Here is a 20,350-nt window from a genome sequence, read left to right as displayed (position 1 = left end):
ATTTGCAAGGAACACTGATTTTCAGTTCCAATAATATATTTCTGAGACTTCTCCTCCTCTTCCTCTGACCCTGGAAAAAAGAAAGAGTCGTCTGCTGCATAAGGCAGTGTTGCAAGATTTCATGGCTGCAAGCACTTTGTGGCAAAAGGGCACCCAGGTGATTCCTTGAGCAGAACTGGCCAGTGCAGCCTGGTAGAGATACTGTTGCTTGTACTCCAGCAGCAGACTCAAAATCCATAAATGCATTAGCCCAATCGAGCTTAAACATTTCCAGGTGCACACCTCAGTGTCAGAAGCGCTCAATCAATAGTGCTCTTCTGACACATCTGGGATCGCTTGACGCTTGGCCAGCTAATGTTTTTTATAGGTACGGGTCTTTGATTGCAAGTGGGAGACGGAGGCTCTGTTCACGGCAGTTTGTGTCCTGCCTGTTTATTATTGCTGCGTGTTGTGCTTCTACACTATACATAATAAATTATCAGCCCAAGACTGTAGGCACGGGCTAGTCCTGGCTGCCTGCTGACTCATGGCCAAATGCTTTCACCAACAGTCCCAACACATCACCAGCTCCCATCACTGTCGGAGGGAAGAATTCATTGGGAAATTATACACTTCAAAAACATCCCCCCATAATTTATTCTTATTACGAATGGGATAGCCCTATGAAGCAGCTACACAAATGCGTGCACACAGTCCGGGTGCTCTGGGGACTTGTTCTTGTACTGTTACATGGCAATATTTTCTCTGGAAATGAAGGTACTGCAAAGAGAAGACCCAGGCAGGAAAAGAAAGCTGGTTCCTTGGAGCGATAGGATGAAGCTAAACTGCAATTGATACCAGGAGGGATAAAACAGATATGAAGGCCCCACCCTTAACAGCCGAGCTCTGGCTGCTGGCTAAGAACACCTGGCAAACAAAAGGAGAATTCCTGGTATATTGTGAAGGAAATATTCTGTTCTGCAGACAGAGAGGGGCTGACAGATAGAAAGACAAGAGAAGCCATTTGAAAAGCGCATCCCTAAAACGAAGGTGGCCTCATTAGACAAGGACTCGAGTACTGGAGGTGTGTCACACCCTCGTGAGAACACTGGGGCTTTTGATCCCAGAGATCCAACTTAAAATCCCAGCTCATTCTGCCAGTTTTAGGCATGCCATGCTCCGTCACGACCTGTTTCCTCACTTTTAAAACAGAAAATCCCTTACAGGGATTTGCGAGGGCAAATGCAATCAAGTTTGCAAAGTGCTTTGGAAAATTACGCAGTCAAAGTTCAGTACATGACATGTTAAAAAAATATGGATAATACCTTGCCCCACAAAGCTGGGATACATTATGGATACATTATGCAAAATGAAGCATAATCAAATCAATCTACAGATTTCTCTCTGCTGGTCCCAGAGATGGACAGACCGCTGAAGGATCTAAGCTCTTTTACTAGGGCTAAACTGCGAGAAAGTGGAAACACCAAGTAAGGGGCACAGCCTGCTTCATCCCTCGTTTGGGGAGGGAAAGATTTTACCTCTTGTGACTCTCATATCCATGATCCCAGTAGCATATATATCATATGCACAAATTACACAGTGGTGTACGATCCTCAAGTTACACATGTACCAAGCTGAAAGTTTCCAGGTCCTGATACCCCTGGTGATCAAGGATCAGTAAGGGTGGAGCATCCTTTTTAAGAAGATGCTTGAAGGTGCTCGGCCCTTTCTCACTCACAAGGGCACATTCCTGAGAAATCTGAAATTGGGAACATACGTAAGGCAAGGCTCTCTGATTTCCAGAAATGTCTAACAGCCAAACATTTGTTACAACTCAGCATGGTCAGGAGACAGGTCAAGAACCCTTCTGCCTAATGGAAAACAAAGCCACTCACAAAAGGGAAAAGTTGAGTTGTGGGTGTTTTGTTGATCTGGTGCCCTGACACCCATTTGCATCAGCCTCAAAGGTAGAATTGTGTGGGTGTAATTTCCAGAAGTGCCCAGAGATACACAACGTTGCTTGATGAATACAAAATCAAATTTGCTCCCGTATGTATTGTAGGCTACACTAGATAATTTGTAAAGGAATACTGTGTGTGTGCGCGCACGCATAGCACAGGTGTGCACGCGCGTGTGTCATCCAGGAGGAAGGCTTGGTCTTGCCACTTACCAGCACGGGGCTCTTGTGAGCAGACCACCCCCCCCCCCCCGCCTTCAGGAAAGATAGGGGCCCTCTCCATATATATGCAGGTAGAGTAACCTACCACTTCTGTCTTTGGAGAACGTGCTGCCAGGCTGCAGGACGGTTTACAGAACTGGAACTCGGGAGATGTGCCAGAATCTGAGCCAACCCAGAAATCCTCTTTCATAGGAAGGGTGGGCTGATTCCTCTCTGCCATGCCAGTTCATCCCCCTCCCCGTATTTTTAAGTATGTGGGTTTTGACAGAGCCCCAGAAACTGGGTCAGCTTTCTCTTCCCTGGTCTTTTAAATTAAATATCACTGTTCATACTCAAAAAGCTTTCAGAGAGGAAGCCAATAGCTTTTCCTCGTTGGTTAACCCAATCCAACTGCCTGCCTGGATTGTTTTCTGCCTCTGCCCTCCGCACCCTCCATCCTGACAACGCAATCGCATGCATCAATTCACCTTTTAGCACTTCAAAGTCACCTTCCTCCAAATGCTATTTTGCCCACTCTGGTGGGCCACTGGTAGAACCAGAGTTAGGAAAGGACTTCTTGGCCCAGGGGCTTGTTTGTGTGTGAGAACACCTGTGCAGAAGCTAGGGATTTGGAACCGGGTGCATTAAAAAAACATCAAGTTTCTAGCCCTCAAGACAGCATTTCCCAAACTTCAGATTCACGAGAAGCACCTTTCTTCTGCATTACATCTGGAGGCAACACTTTACTCCGATCCCCGTTTTCCAAGTGTTCAGAATTACCCATCTCCAGGACAGAAACCATCTGCAGGTTTCTGCATGACCTCCTCTTCAGTGCAAACCTCTCGACTCGCGCCCATGTGCAATGAGCATAGCCTCAGTAGGCACATACTCTGAGTTCACAGGAATCTTTTAACTGTTCTGTTCGTTCCTTTCTTTCACAACACTGACCACCAAGATCTCATGGTACCGTGATGCCACACAACCCAGTCTGGGAATAACAATGGTTTGGCCCTCAAGAATCTCTCAAATCCGTCACTTAAAAAGTGCTAAACAGCCTGAGCCCCAGCAGAGCTCAGAGAACCCCGGCACAGCAGGGCCCGCCAGAGACAGGCTTTCCAGCTTTGGAATCCTCTCCCACCCACTCTGCAAAGAAAAAGCAGTAGGATTTCCAGAAAGGGGAGGGAGGAGGAAGAAAGGCAATCTCCCACTCGGCGCAAATATTCTGAAGTCCCTTTGGTTCAACCGCTTGCAGCATGTGCTTCTGCCAAACGATGCCGGGAGGGTGTCACACAGGACGCGTAGCAGCCCACTGAATGCCATGTTTTGTTCCCGACCTTGCAATGCGAATCTCCAGCCCCCAATCCCCCTCCCACAGCTCACCACACTAAATCCAATTACCCACTGCCATTCTCGTCACATCCCTGCGTACGGAGGCTCTCCTAATCCTCTCATTAACCACAGTTACAGAGTGAGCGGCTACCACCAGCGGTACACCCATTTCCTTCCTTCCTCAACGTCCAGCTCTTCAGAGAAGCCTGGAAAGGGGACATTTTGTACTTATCAGCCTCAAAAACAGAGAAATCGGAGGTACGCCTCCAAAGCAGTTATTTTAACAGCACTCAGAAAGTGGAGAACTGATAAGACCCCCAAGCCTCAAAACTATCCAATCAGAAAAAAGAGAACATCTGTACATTTCCCTCTTGAACACAGTGGGGAGAGAGGCATGAAGTATACCTCCAATTTATTAAGGTACTTAAGCATTACCTAAACCGCTGGAATTTGGTACATGTAAGGTCCAAGGATCAGCAATCATTTTTTTAAAAAGTCTTAAGAGGGTAGACATTTTGATATTTGGACAGTTACATTTAATTAGATTCTGGTTGCAAGTCTGGAGCCAACTACAGGTTTCCTGATCTGTCCAGCTGGCTGGGGTGGGGGGGTGGGGTCAGCAGTGAACAGCTGAGAGTGAATTGTCAGAAGAAGTAAGATTTCAGAGGGCAGGATGGAGGCTCACAGGCCCTCACCACGCAGCTAGGAGCATCAAGTACAGACCAGGCCTAGATCTTAGGACTACAGGATGGCCAGTAAGAACCCGGAGGAGACCACAGCTGCTTCTGCCACCACCACCTCCACCACCCCCCTGATCAGAAAGGGAGGCTAAGAGGGTCCATCAACAGCACAGAATGGGGGGAGGGAAGGGGCTCCACATACCCCAATTGCCACGTTCAGTTCTGCCATAGTCACCTGCTTGGCACGTTCCACAGCTTGGACCACCTGCTGCTGATGCTGACGGGGTAAAAGAAAAAGGAAAAGAAGAGGATAGGTCAGCAGAGAGATTAAAACAGTCCTGCCTGCCTGGCCCCCCTGTGGCACAAGTGGATCAAGCACCATCAAGGGACTCCACACTCCTTACCAGATGCTTACATCAACGGCTGCCAAGGAAAACGCCACGCCCTGACACCAAAGGCTTGGTCACCTCCCATTATCCCCCTGCCCATTCCACCCCAAATGCCCTCCATCCCTCGTCAAAATCCACTTCTCCCCAGCTTAAACTCCTGATCCTCAGACCCCATCAAAGCTGTTTGCTCCAGCCTGTACATTTTCCTTCCCTTAAAAAGAAGATCTCAGTCTCCATGCGGCAGGGAGATATCTCTGGGGCGTCTGTCAACCACCAAAGTGATGGTGCAGAATCATCTATAATCAGATTTGAATTTTTAACAACTGGTCACAACATAGCATGGCCAACAGAAGCATGCTCCAAGAAGCTATGCAAAATGGAAGGGGCTTGGTCCTCATGCCCCCCCCCCAAAAAGAGAGATGAGACTAGGGCTAATGGAAACCGGCTCGATCTTCAACAGCCGACATTCCAGGGATCCGCAGGCGTCCCCAAAGACTTTGCCTGCTTCAAAGGTATCCTTTTTATTCCCTTTGTGGAGTGGTTGCCATCCACTCCACAAAGCCCCCCACCCCGCATTAAACAGCCCAACCGTCACGATAGCCGTTTTTCTAGCAGTAAAAATATTAAATGTTCCAGCTTGAATATGGCATGTCCAAAGTTACCCACATGCTTCATCCGGGAGTGGGGGGGGGGGGAAGAGAGCTGTAGTGGATTGGGGGGGGGCTAGAGCTGGTGACACCCACCTCTTGGGACAGGAACGGGATGAGCTGTGCACAAATGACATTGAGGCGCTTGGCAATCTCCGTCTACAGGGTGAGGACGAAAGGGGGGGGGGAGAAAAACACCACAAGTTCTGAGACACTGTCTTGTAGAGGAAGAACACACACAGAAGGCCTCAGGCCCAACCCCTGGCAGGGCTGACAAAGAAAGTCTTGCCCACTGCCCTACAGAAGCCATGGCCAGGCGGAGCAGGTAACTCCGAGGGGCAACAGGAGAATGGCCCACCTGGGTTTAAACAGCTTTCAATCTATATAGTATATTTTTATTCTATGCTTTCCCTCCACTCTGGATCTCATGATTCTCCCTTCCTACATTTTTGCCTCAAAACAACCCTGTGAGGTAGGTTAGGCTGTGAGAACAACTGTCCCAAAGTAACTCAAGCAAGCTTTCTGGCAAAGTGGGAATTTGAATCTAGGTCTCCCAGATACTAACCTGGCAGCTTTAAAAATACCACGCCTCCAATCTGTTTTTCCACCATCTAACTCATGTGCCATCGGAGGGCACAAAATGGGTATGGAAAAGTGTTTGTGTAATTCTCTGCCTTGTTCCTTTAAACACACCCAACGCTACCGTCCCTCATCTTCAGCTGGCCCTTTAAGAAGGCAGACAGTGCAAAGTATTTCCGAGCATATGCCAAGCCCCATTACCAGTAGGGAGAAGGGGCCAAGTTCTTCCACTGCACGGGAACTGATGGGGCGGTTAGGGTGTCAGACACAGAAGCCCTAAACAGCCCTAAATCTCTTTGGGTGACCACGGGCCAGTCCCTCCCTCTCAGACTGACCCACTTCACAGGATTGTGGGGAGGATAAATCAGGAAAGGGGGAACCACACTCCCCTGAGCTTGAAGAAAGGGCCAGATTTTTTTTTTAAAGTGCTAGATACCATCATTTCTACCAAAGGGAGAGAATCGGTGTGTGTGTGTGTGTGCTGCGGTTTGTATTCTGGTTGTGTATTCGAAAACATCCATTTCTATTTCGGCTTTGGAAATTAAGCATCTCACACAGAGACCAAGGGATCTAGAAAGGAAGGGAGAGAAAGAAAGAAGGGGGAAGAGACAGGGAGGGCGAATTGTGAGCAGGGAACTGGCGGCAGGTAGTTTCTGGGAAAGATTTAATTCTCTCCTGGGGCCTGTGGTAATGGATTCTCCTTTCTAATGCACTGATGGGCAGCTCGCTCCTAGGGGAAGAGCAGCCTCCGATTCACTCGGCCTCGTTAATGTTCAATTTAGTGGCACTTTAACGCTCGCGGTATGAAAAATGATCAGGCTCAGCTCACAGGGCTTCCCCTCCCCAACCTCCTTTCCTTTCCTGTGCACAAGGGGGGAGAAAAGGAAACACACACACACACCACAGCCAGCCTGCTTCCACCCCAAAGCCTCCTGTGAAGGCCTGAGCCTTGTTGAGCGAAAGCCACCATTAAAACCGCTGCCACTGAAAACCGTGAAGGACGGGCAATTCTGGTCCCAAGCGCATTAACCTCCCTTCCTTCCTTATACGCCACCTCGCCAATTTCACAATTGCTTAAAGGGGCTCCCAATTAACACACAACAACAGTTATAAAAATCGTAAGTGATACATCTACAGATGATGAAAAACCCTTTTGTATTACCACTAGCAACAACTTAAAGGCAGGATAAAAGTTTAGATTTTAAAAGGCCACCCAGTATAAAAAGCGGTTTCTGGCTGCCACCTGAAGGCCGGCAACAAAGGGGCTACATTCTAATTCATGGGGGAGGGAGTTCCAAAGATTAGGAGCTGCCAGTTTGGTGTAGTGGTTAAGAGCACGGGACTCTAATCTGGAGAACCGGGTTTGATTCTACATACGGTAGATTGATAAGAGTGGCATAGTTAGGTGAGTTCTTTGCTTGAATTTGTCTTTTAATGCAGCTGAAATAATCCTGTTTGCATCTGAGAGCAGAACCACAAGTGACAAAAGGCACAGATTGGACACTTGTCAGCTTCCCTCAAGTTTTGATGGGAAATGTAGGCATCCTGGTCTTGCAGCTTCGCTCTCTGACTGCTGTCCAATGGACTCTTCAACTGTCACTTGTCCAACATTCCGCCAAGCTGCCTACATTTCCCATCAAAACTTGAGGGAAGCTGACAAGTGTCCAATCTGTGCCTTTTGTCACTTGTGGTTCCGCTCTGAGTTTCCTCTCTCTCTCTTTCTCTAACACATACACACATACACACAGACACACACTCCTCTTGCTCCCATAATTTCAATCCTTTGCAAATTCAGATATAGACCTAATTTGGACAATTGTCCAAATCCCTTATACAGGGATTATAATGTTTCAGAGGGTGATTTCTAGAATGGAAGGCATCTCCATTTTTTTTAAAAAAACCCTGCACATAGAAACCTAGATAGGTAGGGGCTGGCGGGGAGTTCCAGCCTAGCTTTCGTCTAGTTTTCTAAGCTCAAGCATTCAGCCAGGTAAGCCCCCAACTAAAGCATTACAGGTGGACCGCTAAGCCAGAGAAACTCTTACTTGGTTAAAGCACAACAACAAAAAGCCTATCAGCATGTGCAGAGTGCTTTGCCCTTATTCTTGAGCAGCCGCAACGTCTCTCCTGCTAGCATGGCCTTATTCACCACTAAGATCTCCCCCTTCTCCCAATGCTGCTCTCCTTAGCACCAAATCTCCAGGAATTTCCCAGCCAGGAGTCAGCAACCCTCAACCAGCCCCAGCTGAACACCAGGGCACCAACTGCCATCAGCAAGGCCAATGGGAGAGGAGAGATCCGGCTGGCTCCTGGAAAGCGCATTCTCTGCCCAAGATCCCTTTTCAACAGCAATATTTGTATTGTTTAAGTAGTTGGGGTTGGGATCCAAAGTTTAAAAGAAAAGCTGTGTTAAGAATCATACAGTCAAACACATAAAACGCCAAGTATTTAATAGCTATATAAATGCTGCGCAATATTTATCACTAATTATTATTATTAACAGTTATTTGGGATTATAAGGAAGGGCTGCTGCCACAAAGGGGAGGTTTAGGCTGCAGAACCTCTCAAATGGGGGAAACACAGAGTAAAAACACCAAACTGGGGTGGGGGGAGGAAGTTACACGGGAAGCCATGCCTCGCCTCGACCACCAAGCTGGTTAACTGTGACCTTCGTCTGTCAGCAATAGAGCCTGCAATGGGAAAGGGGTGGCGCAACATTCAAAGGAGGCGGCAGGGGGGCAGGAGGGGGGCTTAATCTGAGGGGAGGCACCATCCAGGTCGCCAGAGGAAGCACAGGATCCATCAGCGTGGCAAGGTGATAACCCCCCCCCCCCCAAGGCTCTGGCTGCAGTGGCTCCTATTTGTCACGCAGGGGGCTGTCAGAGGCCAGAGTTATGAGCTTTCGTTAAAAAGAAAGGGGGGAGAAGGAGGAGAAACGCGAAGACAGGCTGTTGGCAGCTGGCCAGCACCACCTGAAGCCGGCAGTAAATTCTGCCGTCTGCACAGTGCAAGAAGCAGCCGGAGGAAGGGAGCTCAGCGAGGCCGTGGCTGGTGAATTCCACAAGGGAGCAGGGAAAATAGAATCATTGCCCAATGAGGAGGGACGAGCTGGAGCCGATTCCACCCCCACCCCACCCCCCAGGTTCTCATGGCCCTGCGCTGCTAGAGCGGACAAGATGTCCGGCTAGCCCAGTTACCCGTTTCTGAGACTGGCTAGTCAAGATGCCACTAGGCAAGAAAGTGACACACCCACCCACTGCTCTCTGTCATAGCATTCAGAGAGAGACTGCCTCTGGAGATGGCAGAGGTTGCAGTGACTACTGAGGTCCAAGGCCAAAATCCTAAATCCAAACCCTGTTTAGTAGATACAATCAACACAACACAAAACTCTGGGCAAGCTTCCAAGTTCTCCAAAAGTCAGGCTGGGAGACCAAAAGGGAAGGGAGAGAGAGAAAATTACCTCAAAGGCCATAATCAGGCCTGACACACCTTCTTTACTCCTCTCCCCCCTATTTTTAAAACATCCAGCATGATGAAGCGTTCTGGAGAACCTGAAAGCTTGCACATTGGTGCGGGCTGTTTTGGTTGATCCTAATAAATGGTGTTATGTGGCTTCTGCTTTTGGAGGGAATGGCTCCGTTGATCTCCCACAGTCACCAGCCACTGACAGATGGCTAAGTCAGGACACGGATAGTTTTTAAACCTGGGATTTGGTCTTTTTCAAATGCAGTTGTTTTCTTCTACTTTTATATGGCAAGACAACTCGAGTGGGTTCGCTGGAAAAGCAGCCTATACATTTCCTACATAAAATACTTTTTGACAGAGAAATTGAACCCCGGGGGGGGGGGGGGCGTGACGTTGTCCTGCCTATCTCAAGGTGCCTCCAGTGGGAGCAGCAATGAGGGGAGACTTTAACATCTGAGCCCAGCCAGGGGCACTTGGCTGGCAATGGTGGGAAACCAAGTGCTGGACTAGATGGACGCTGGGTGTGATCGAACAAGGCCAAAGAACCAAAGAAGCAAAAACTGCAGCTATTCACAGCCACCCTTTTCCTCCCCTCTCCCCCTTTGCCCAGATTTATACTGCAAGATCCTCAGGGCAGGGACCTTTCTTTGGGTGCTTACACTGAAAGCAGCTGCCTGCACAGAAAGTTATTCATTTACATTCCACTTTTACCCCCAGTGGGGGACCCAAAGCTGCTTACCACAAGTCTCCTCTCCATTTTATCCTCACAACAACCCTGTGAGGGAAGTTAGGCCGAGAAGGTGTGACTGGCCCAACAACACCCATCAGCCTTCCCTGGCCGAGTGGGCAGTCGAAGCTAGGTCTCCCAGAGACTAGTCTGACACTCTAACCACTACATAACACTGCCTCTCAGGGACACTGACATACTGGGCTAGTTAATCCCAATTTTTAGAACGCTTAAAAATATTCCTTGTACTCACCTGTTTGTGCATTTCAATGTTCAGACCATAGGACATTTCATAATACTGTAGGACAGAGAGAGCGCATTTTTTAAAAGACATCGTTAGGGTCAGGAATCTTAACTCTAATTATCTGGGTTTGCCTAACCCTCGTGCTCAGGGAAACCCTGTTCTACTACCAGCTCATACCAAACTTGAAAGCAAAGTAAATCTCAGAGCCTGTGTTTGACGCCAGGATGGAGTCTAAACACAAAAAATTAAAGAGAGCGAGAGAGCAAGGGTGCCTCTGAGGATAAAAAGAGTGCTTCCCCCTCTGCACTGAATACAGCCCATCCACATGCCTGAATGGGAATGGTGGAATGCCAGAGCAGGCCTGACACCCCCACCGCACTTCTCTGCCTCAGGAATTCGTCACTGCCATCCCCTCCCCGCCACACAAACCCCTCGTTATCAGAAAGCGGATCAAAAAGCAGAAAGAGGCACCGAACTCCGAAGAAAGCCAAATCTGAGTAAGAGAGGACTGTTCTTGGGTCACAGCAGCCAAGAAACCCAGAAAGTGACTAGGGAAGCTAGCCAGAGGATAGCAGGGCCAGTTGAGTCTTGGGGGCATTCGTGGAGCAAAGCCATACACACACACCCCAAAACCCCCACACATTTGAACATGGGATCCAGCAGGTAGAACATTCCCAGGAAAGAAGGAATCGGCAAACTGACACAAAGGTCGGGCCGGGGCTCCCTCCCCCGGCTTTGATTGTGAACTTGTACAAATGGAACGGGAGGCAAATGGAACATCCATGCCTTTGGCTCCCTGTTCCTTTGGCTGCAGTGGCCCCCTCCCTCCCACCCCCAAGAGGAAACAATTCTACTGGAAAGCTACCAACGCAGGGATTATCACCAGGCAGGCCGGCCAGCCCAGCTGCGAAGTCAGGACACAACAGGCCTCTGGTACAGCAAAGGGAAAGCATGAAACACGCGCCAGCTTTGCCCCTGGTCACTGCTGCCACCCCCTGTCTCTCTCACACACACAAGCTCCAGGTGGGTTGCTCACCATGACATAGTGCCGCTGGATTTCCGTCTTTTCCGTTGCCAGCTTTTCACATTCGAGCTTCAAGCTGTAAAAATAGAACAGGGAAGGCAGTGAAAGCCCAGCACGTTCCACATACACCACAGTGCGCGCATAAACGCACACAGTCCCTCCAGCAATGCTTCACAGCCAATTCACGCAATCAAAACCTTGGGACAAGTCTCCAGGGCACTGTTAAGGAGTTCAGGGCAGCATGTGGGGGTCTCCCATCCCTGCTGTATATTCACAACAACCCTGCAAGGGGCTGTTAAGCAGAGAGAAAGTGCCTGGGCCAAGGTCATCCAGAGAGGATATGAATCCAGGCCTTCCAAATCCTAGCCTAAGCACTACATTATACTCATTGCTTATTTTCAATTTGGGAAAATTTTCCATTATATAGAGGAAGCCAGTTCCAAAAGTTGTTTTTTAATCTAATTCATTGTTTATTTAGTATTCATTTAGTACATTTTTATCCCATCTCTTCTCTGCAGAACTCTGGAAGAAATACAGCATTCTCCATTTCATCCTCACGATAAATCTCTGAGTTAGGTTAGGCTGACAGAGCTATTAGTCCAAGTTCACTCTGCCATGGAAGCTCATAGACTGGGGATGTGAACCCACATCTCTTAGATCCTCGTCCGGTAACCTAACCACTACACCATCCTGCTACTTTGTATAGCCTATACTGCAAGTAGTGAGGAAGACAGCATTGAACCTGAATCCTCCACTCCTAATCACTGGAGGTCCTTCTGGCTTCCCCCGGCCCTGCCCAAAGACTGCTCGAACTTGACTGATATCGCGCCCTCCCATCTGCCTGCTGCTTCACACAGCCCAAGAACAGCAAGTCCCTGCTGTGAAGAAATCAAACTGAGAGCCAGTTTAGTGTAGTGGTTAAGAGCAGTGGGACTCTAATCGGGAGAGCCGGGTTTGATTCCCCACCCCTCCGCTTGAAGCCAGCTGGGTGACCTTGGGTCAGTCACAGCTCCCTCAGAGCTCTCTCAGCCCCACCCACCTCACAGGGGGATTGTCGTGAGGATAATAATAACACATTTTGTAAACTGCTCTGAGTGGGTGTTAATTTGTCCTGAAGGGCGGTATATAAATCGAGTATTGTTGTTGTTGTTATCTGAAATTTGCTGCCAGGATAGCCAAGAGAGCGGAAGGGAAATGGTGGCAGGGATAAAACAGAGGAAGAATCTACCTCGGACATTTGTATCCTGCTGCTCCTCCAAGAAGCTGAGAGAGATTCACATGGCTCTACCTTTGCCATCGCCCTCACAACAACCCTGTGAGGCAGGTTAGGCTGAGAGAAATTGGCCCAAAGTCACCAGGTGAGCTTCATGGGCTTAGTGGAGATCTCAACCCAATCCTAGTTCAACACTCCAGCCCATTATACTCCACTGGCTCATTAGAGACCCCCCCAAAAGCCACGTGAAACTACCAAGGCAGGATGTCAAAAAGTGTGTCTTTTGAACTCACATTTTCTGACATCCTGCCTTGGTAGTAAAGGCAGCTTCTAAATGTGCATATTATTATTATTATTAAAAAACTGGGGCACGTGGCCTCTGTCCTTGAGGATGCTTTGGAGAACACAAGCAGTTAAAGTGAGTGATTTGGGGTAGGTAGCCTCCACTTGGCCTGGTAGATTCTTTGGCATATGGGTGTGAAAGAGCAACCTAATGGCTCCCAATGCAGATATGTAACAGTAGTACCTTCTTAGGAGGCTTCCTGCTGTGTCTCTGCACAAGTCACTACACCCTTCCAGTCAGAGTGCACATCCAGATCAGTGACTCGTGCAGAAACAAGAAGTGGGATTTCCCAGGTGGTCTCATTTTCCCCTCTGATCCACATTCAGGACCAAGAACGGATCACGCCACAAGTTTTAATTCAGAAACAGGCTGGCACCTATAATGGCTGGACATGGAAGGAGGCAGAACTTCTGCAAGGCACAATAATAAAGCAAAGGACCATTGAACGACAAAAAGGTATTCTACCTGTGGTACTGGTTCTGCAGGAACTGAAATTCTTCTTTAATTCGATCCAAGATCTCCGGATACGTCAGCTTCAAGGACTGGGGGGTGGTTGACACCACACTGGCGGCAGCAGCAACAGCTGCTGCTGCTGTGGCAACGGGCGGAGCCTGCAGATGAGCCTGGGAGAGACAGCGCCAATCACCACCCATACTAGACAACATCCTCCTTCCCCTGTGTAATGCTTTGCCATATAAATAGTTTGTGTTTTCTGAATCTGTGTCTTTGTGGGTGCAGAGAGTGGTTATTCTGCTAGCGAAAACTGAAGAGAAATGTATTTGGGGTTGAGTCGGTTTATTATTTCTACCCTGAGTGGCAACGGTAGGAAAGATCAGTCTTTGAGACTGGGTCTGTGAATAAGCATGCAAGGATCTATACCTAATCTAAAACCACCAAGGTTATGAACCTATTCTGAAACCAGTACACATGCCAGTTCTCTGCAACCATTACATTGTATTCACTTGCAGTATTGTAATTCGCCTTGGATCTCAGAGCCAAGCTACAAGAGATGAATTACACAAGGACATGCCCATGAAGGGAGTCACAATGTTAGCCGGGAAGCTGAGTTTTAAAAGCAATCGGAAGGCTTTGTCAATTTCCCCTCTCTACAGAGCCAGGGAAGATCACTCCTCAGAGGGTTTCTTAATTTCCTCTTTGCCTCCCCAAGGCTCTGTCAGTTTCACCTCCCCTTCTAGGAGGCAAAGAGGAAATTAACAAACCCTCTGAGCAGGGATCTTCCCTGGCTCTGTAAAGAGCGGAAATTGACAAAGCCTTCCGATGTCTTTTAAAACTCAGCTTCCTGGCTAACGTTGGGACTCCCTTCACGTGCTCCTCCTCGTGTAATTCGTGGCTTGTAGCTTAGCTCTCAGTGAGAAAGGCGAACTATAAATAAACAACAACTGTAATAAATAAATTCTGTTTCTGGTTAAGAAAAAACCTGTTTCATCTGGAATACAAGATCCCTTTTTTACCTCACAGCCACTACCGTGCTCTGACCGTTCTGTCATATTACCATCTATAACTAAGCCTTTCTATAATACAGGAAAAAACTGAAGAGTTTTAAGCCAAAATCACTTGGTGGCAGCAAAAAACCTTTGGGAACACCGAGGGAGTCAGGGAACCAGCAACACACAGGCTGCGCAAAAAGGGCAAAATGCCATAGGTGGAGTTAGTGGTGGGATTCAAACCACCAAGGTGAAGTGCCCTTGAGGTAAAAGGCCTTGGTAAAGTAGAGAACACCTGAAACTTTGTATGTGGGCGGTGGGGGGAGGGGGAAGAAGTGTTGTGACGGGCCCTCCTGAGGTAAAAGTTTAAGGTAATGTAAGGAGGAGCTGATAAAAAGATCCTAGGTAGTTTAAAACAAAACCACCACATCCCATATCCCCAATCTTTTCCACTGTGAGGTCACTTATTCTAACATTTCAAACTAAAAGTACTCCACTCAGCTTATTCATTCCTATATTTATTTTAAAAATACTTCGCTAATCAAATATTGAGATCTATCAAGCCCCAATTAAGTAGACAAAACAACAAGCTTATGTTTGACAACAACTCCAACTTGAAATTCTGTTAAGGATTATCGTTTCTAGTACCACACCATTATATCGGGGTCTAACACAACCCTGCTGTTAATTCCTATGGAGTTTCATAGATCCCCCCCCATTTTTCCCCCTCAAAGCCTTCTAGAGATGAATTGAAAACAACACCGAATGGATAGCACCTCCTTATCTTAACTGCAGCATCAACGTATGTAAGACTAGATACCATATTGGGGTCTAGGGTTGCCAGCCTCCAGGTAGTGGCTGGAGATCTCCCAGAATTACAACTGATCTCCAGGCCACAGAGATCAGTTCACCTAGAGAAAATGGCTACTTTGGGGGGGGGTGGACTCTATGGAATTATGCCATGCCAAGGTCTTTTCCCTCTCCAAACCCCACTTTCTCCAGGTTTCTCCCCTCAGATCTCCAGGAATTCCCCAAGTTGTAGCTGGCAACCCTATTGGGGTCACCTAGCTAACCCCCCCAAACCATTTATGGACAGACTTTCATCTTCCACTCAATCCTTCCCTGACAGCTGACCACCATGTTGTTTTAGTAAAATGTTCATATTGAAATCAACTCTGGGAGGGAGAAAGAGGTTGAAATACTAGTTAGCGGTGGATCCCCTTTACTATAGAAAGATAAATAGATTATAAAGTAATGGAAAGGGGAGCTTTTCATACGCCTTTTATGTCAGGATCCTGATTTTTCACCAACCCTAATAGGTTGGTGAAGGACATTTTATTGAAAACATCTTTTCTGACTGTTGCAGGTTCTAGGTTAAGATCTTCTGCATACTGATAGGTTTTGAACTTGCTTATCTTAGAATGTCTTTTTTGTTTGTTTCTTTGCATATCTATAAGAATAAAGCAGACTCTAAGTTTGATGAAAAGGAATTCTTTAAAACAGCATTCTTGCTCTTAAGCAAAATCATTCCCCTCTTCCTTTCTGAGTCTTCCCAACTACCCAAAACTACACGGAGGGATCGCAACAACCAATTCAACTGCTAGAAGGCAAGGAGTTAATTCAATATTAAGAAAATCTTTTATGCAGTTGAACCCCCTATGGAACGAGAATGCTGAAGTCTGCAAGGAATCTTAAGCAGGGGTAACTCACCGGAGGCCGGTTTTGGGGGAACATGTTTGAGGCAGAACCATAAGCCCACTTCTTGCTGTGTGATTTCTGAGGTCAGAGCTGCATCCTAAAGAATAGAACTGGACTTGACCAGAGGTTGCAACAGATGGGCAGGAGGACAGAGGGAGAAGAAGAGACAGCCGGTCACTGCAATTCCCAACAATTCATTTGAAAAATGCCAATATAATAGGCTCATAAACAGCCTGTTTCTTCCAAGCAGCAATGCCTTTTACACTGGAATAATTTATATTTTTCCTTCCCTTCCCAAAAAACAAAGGTAAATATGGACAATGTTTCTAAATTAAAAGTAGAAGTGTGGGGGGGGGGCGTTCTGTACATGGAACATACAGTTAACATAAGGAACTTACTGCCACAAGACGCAACTACAGCCATTGATGAAGAGACATTAATGGGTCTGTCAACAGTACAACAAAAGGGAACCTCCAAGCTCAGGTGCTGTATGACTCTGGTTGGCTACAACTGGATGCAGGAGGCTCAGTTAGATGGACCTTAGACTTGATCCTGCAAGAGCCATCCCGGAAAGATATGCTGCCTTGATACATGAAGGTTCTGCTTCACTATCATGGTTGCCAAAAGAGCTGCCATCTACCAACAAGAGCATTTTAAACACACCATCCTTTAACCTTTGAAGGAGAGCTACCATAAGCCCTTACTTAAGGTAAGATAGCCATGGCTGACCAAGAGAGAGAGAGATCGTGCAAAATCACATTCCTCTACTCCTAGTTAACCGGTCCAGAAGGACAAGATTCAGATTCTCCACATGGCCCAAAGAATGGAGAAATGCAAACATATGGCTTGGAATGGTGAGATATTTGGTGCTGAGCAATCGTTGGTGCTTATTACATCGGTGGAACCAGGTACCTCTCTGCTTGAGGTGGTAAGATTTGGCAGCAATTTGAACTCAAAACTCCCCATCACAGGTAATCCCAACAAGAAGTAAAGTGAGGCAGCTGCTTCAGGTAATGGACTCTCGATATTATTAAGTATATGTCGGACCCATGGGGCCCAATCCACTGGGAAACCCTCCTAAGCAACCCCTGGTGAGCTGTGCAACAGCACCATGCAAAGATTGATTTCAACAGAGTAAGATTTCCTGGAAGTTCACCCCTTTCTTTTAATTCATAGGACAGAAGCACCCTTTGGACTTCCCCCAAAGATCTGGCTCCAGCTCCTATTTCCCATGTCGGAGCTACATGGGATTGATGTGCAGACCTCCTTCCTCCCCCAGGAACCACACCCTGTTCTGAGATAGGGAAAAGCAAAGATTTCCAGGCCCCCAACATGACCCAAGATTGACAATATGCCCTAAAACTCACAGATCCACCCCCAACAACCAGCTACGGCCTTTTTAGCCTTCTCCGTTCAATATCCTTCAAGCACGATAGATGCTACCCCCAGACCAATTTTTAGATGATAGATTTTAAGTGCAGTGACATCTCATGCACAGGGCTCCTCCCCCCATATGAGTGAGAAGCTAGCAGCCACAGGTATCCGTAAGAAAGCACTCTGCCCATGCTCAAGGAAGCAGTGCTGATAAGAACTGGCCTCTGGAAATAAGTCACATCAAGCTATCTCACCCTCCTCCCTCTTGAAACCTTAAGGAAATACAAGAAGGGAAAGAAGAGGGGGGGAAGGACCAAGATGTGAAGGGGGGGGGGTCACTTGGAGAGCAGCAGAGCAAGGGACAAATGGGAGTCTGTCCGTCTGGACACACCCGTGACACACCTTCCACTTTTTGAATATTGCTACCCCCACCCCCACAACACACACACAGACCACCTCCTCCCGTTCCAACCAGGGAGCGCCTTCTCCGCCGACTTCCTTGATCTCCACTCCTTTAGGAGCCCCCCTCTACCCTCTGCTCTCCCTACCCCCAAGCTGGACCCCCCCCTTTCTCTTGCACCCCTGCCTTCCCTTTCCAGTTTCCCCCCTCCCCCATCATCTCAGCCCAAACAATGGGGTCTCTCTCTCTTCCTCCTCCTCCTCTTGCGGTCCTTCCAAGCCGCAGCAGGTAGAGAGATCAGGAAGAGACTCCTCCTGCCTCCCCTCCATCAAGCCCCCCCCACCTTGGGCAGGCTGCGGGGGGGCGGGGGTAGAGCCACTCACCGAGGCGCTGGAGCCCGGATCGGGGCCCCTGGAGCGCGGCCGCCTCCCGCACGCCCAGGAGCACGGTGGGCGGGTGGGGCGGGCCGCTTTCTTCGGTGGGTGGACGCCCCCCCTCCTTTCCCCCCTTCCCCAGCAGCTTTGCGGGGGAGACCGATCAATGAACGAGCGCCAGCTCCACGTGGGGTCTGGCTCCTTCTCTTTTGCCACAGCCGAGCGAGCCGCAGCCAATCGGAGAGCCGAGCCGCGGCGCTCGGCCCCCACGTGGGTAGGCGGAGGAGGACAAAGCCGAGGGGGCCGCTGATTGGTCCGAGGCTGCCGCCCGGAGAAAATGTGTCAATCTGCGGGAACGCCAATGTAGCCAAGAGATGAAAAAGGGAGAGAGAGGAAGAAAGGAGAGGGGGCGGGGAGGGGGAGGGGTTTAACCCTTTAATGGGACCCAGAGCGGCGGGAGAGAAAATGGTTTAACCCTTAAAGGACCGGTGCCGGGATAGATTAACCCTTTGAAGTCTGCATCGCTGGGGGGAAAGAAACCGGTAGGTTAACCCTTTAGAGTCTGCATCACTGGGGGGAAAGAAGGGGGTAGGTTAACCCTTTAGAGTCTGCATCACTGGGGGGAAAGAAGGGGGTAGGTTAACCCTTTAGTCTGATACGGATTGGTGAAACCGTATGGGGAGAAGGAAATTTGAGAGTCTGGGTGCGGGCCGGGATTGGATAACCTTGAAGAAGGAGATGCTGCAAGAAGTCGTTTAACCCTTCAATGACTAAGTGGGTGAAAAGGAGGGAAGTTCGTTAAAACCTTTAAAAGGTTGGAAGGGGAATGAGACATTCCCCAAAGGACTGGAGCGCAGGGGCGGGGGCGGGGGGAGAACTCAATCCCTAAGCGCCGGGTGCGTCGACTTTTTAAAAAGATCGCTGGGCGAACTGGCTGATCTTTTCAAGCTGGTCTTTACACTTCGAGCTGCCTTTGAGTGGTCCCCTCCAGGAAGGGCTGGTGTGCTCCCAAGCAGGCAGAAATTCAACAGGCGAGTCTTTTCCCTATAATAGGAAAGGCTTCTCCCGCTGGCTTTTTGACTGTGGGACTCTTAAACAGGAGCGAGAACGCCTGGAAAGGAGAGGAGAAAGAAGAGTGATTTGAAAAGAGAAAACTTTCCAATTCATTCTTTGGGAAATGCAGAAACGACACTACAGGCAAAATGTTTATTGCACCTCTCTAATTAAATTAAATATAACATCAACACACACACAATGCACCAATCAGTGTACCTGGTATTTTACAAACGGCAAGACAGACACGTGTCTCTTCCACCCACCCCCAGGCATTTCCATTTTCAGGTAGGGATCAGTTGCCCATTCAATTGCCAGCCAGCCTGTGCTGAAGCAAAACGTGCTAAGCCTTGATGGATCGGGCCCTGCAGCATCCAGTCGGAGGCCTCCGGCCAGGCCAGTTCGCAAGGGGGGGGCACAAGGCAACAGCTCTCCCCTGTTCTTTGCCGCCACTATCGGGTAGTTACTTCAGTCCATGGAAGCTCCATTGCGCCATGGCGGCTAAGAGCGCCCTGCCCTCTGCTTGACCCATCAGACAAGATCTTGGGCTTCAGATGTTCGCGAAATCAGCTGGTCTAAACAAGTTCTGGAGCTAAATCTTGGGCACCGCACGCCCCCCCCCCCCAGCCTTAATCCTGCTTCCCCTTCCCTCCCACCCAGTTTAGGTGCACATGTGGGTCGCCTTTTTCCTCTATCCCCCACGCCCTGTAAAAGTCAGTGGTTTCCAAGGGCCCCCTGCTGGCAACAGGAGCAGCCCCCCCCTCCCCATTCATTCCCCATCATTCAAGGGTAAGAAGCAAACGCTGTCTAGCCCCCCCCCCCCCGCGGCTCCCTGCCATGTGTCAGAACTGATCTTTTCCAATCTGCTTCCTTGAGCACGGATGGGCTGGTGTGAGCCGGATTAAAGGAGGCAAAAAAGAATTAAAAATCCAAGGCCTGTGGTTAAAAATGGGGCGGAAGGGGGAGGAATTCGTATTTTATTTCTGAGTCTGCCAATGTCTGTCTGTCTAACCTTGGGAAGGGGGGGGCAGAATTTTCAGAGGACCTTCTTTGAGAGCACCAGAGACAGCCGTAATTATACAGTAGCACTCCATGGCACCAGAAAAGCACTTCTGAATATTTCCCCCTCCTCCCAAAGAGCAGAAAAATCAATTCTTTGGAAGGGGCCTCCAGAAAGTGCGTGGATGCACCCCCCCACACACAATCTTTTCTTCTAGCATGTAGGCTAA

General features: G+C 48.6%; 1 protein-coding gene across 5 annotated transcripts in view; it reads right to left on the bottom strand.

The window, feature by feature from the left end:
- Nucleotides 1–18,204, bottom strand: part of LOC129330235 (transducin-like enhancer protein 1) — a 43,327-nt gene extending 25,123 nt beyond the window's left edge. Inside the window, exons 1-7 of one of the 5 annotated variants that reach the window (XM_054980252.1) lie at nt 18,078–18,204; nt 15,933–16,030; nt 13,243–13,400; nt 11,234–11,297; nt 10,207–10,251; nt 5,279–5,341; nt 4,349–4,423 (exon numbers count right to left, since the gene is read on the bottom strand). In XM_054980252.1, coding sequence (XP_054836227.1) covers nt 4,349–4,423; nt 5,279–5,341; nt 10,207–10,251; nt 11,234–11,297; nt 13,243–13,400; nt 15,933–15,956 — 429 coding nt within the window. In that variant the 5' untranslated portion in view covers nt 15,957–16,030; nt 18,078–18,204. Of the gene's footprint in view, nt 1–3,535; nt 3,571–4,348; nt 4,424–5,278; nt 5,342–10,206; nt 10,252–11,233; nt 11,298–13,242; nt 13,401–15,932; nt 16,031–16,318; nt 16,357–18,077 lie in introns of those variants that run through there. The other 4 variants (XM_054980251.1, XM_054980254.1, XM_054980253.1 and 1 more) reach the window with 4 other exon arrangements.
- Nucleotides 18,205–20,350: the final 2,146 nt, after the last annotated feature.

The sequence above is a fragment of the Eublepharis macularius genome, chromosome 5, assembly GCF_028583425.1.
Source record: "Eublepharis macularius isolate TG4126 chromosome 5, MPM_Emac_v1.0, whole genome shotgun sequence".
In the NCBI taxonomy this organism is placed as follows: Eukaryota; Metazoa; Chordata; class Lepidosauria; order Squamata; family Eublepharidae; genus Eublepharis; species Eublepharis macularius.
This window is presented reverse-complemented; position numbering and strand designations above follow the sequence as displayed.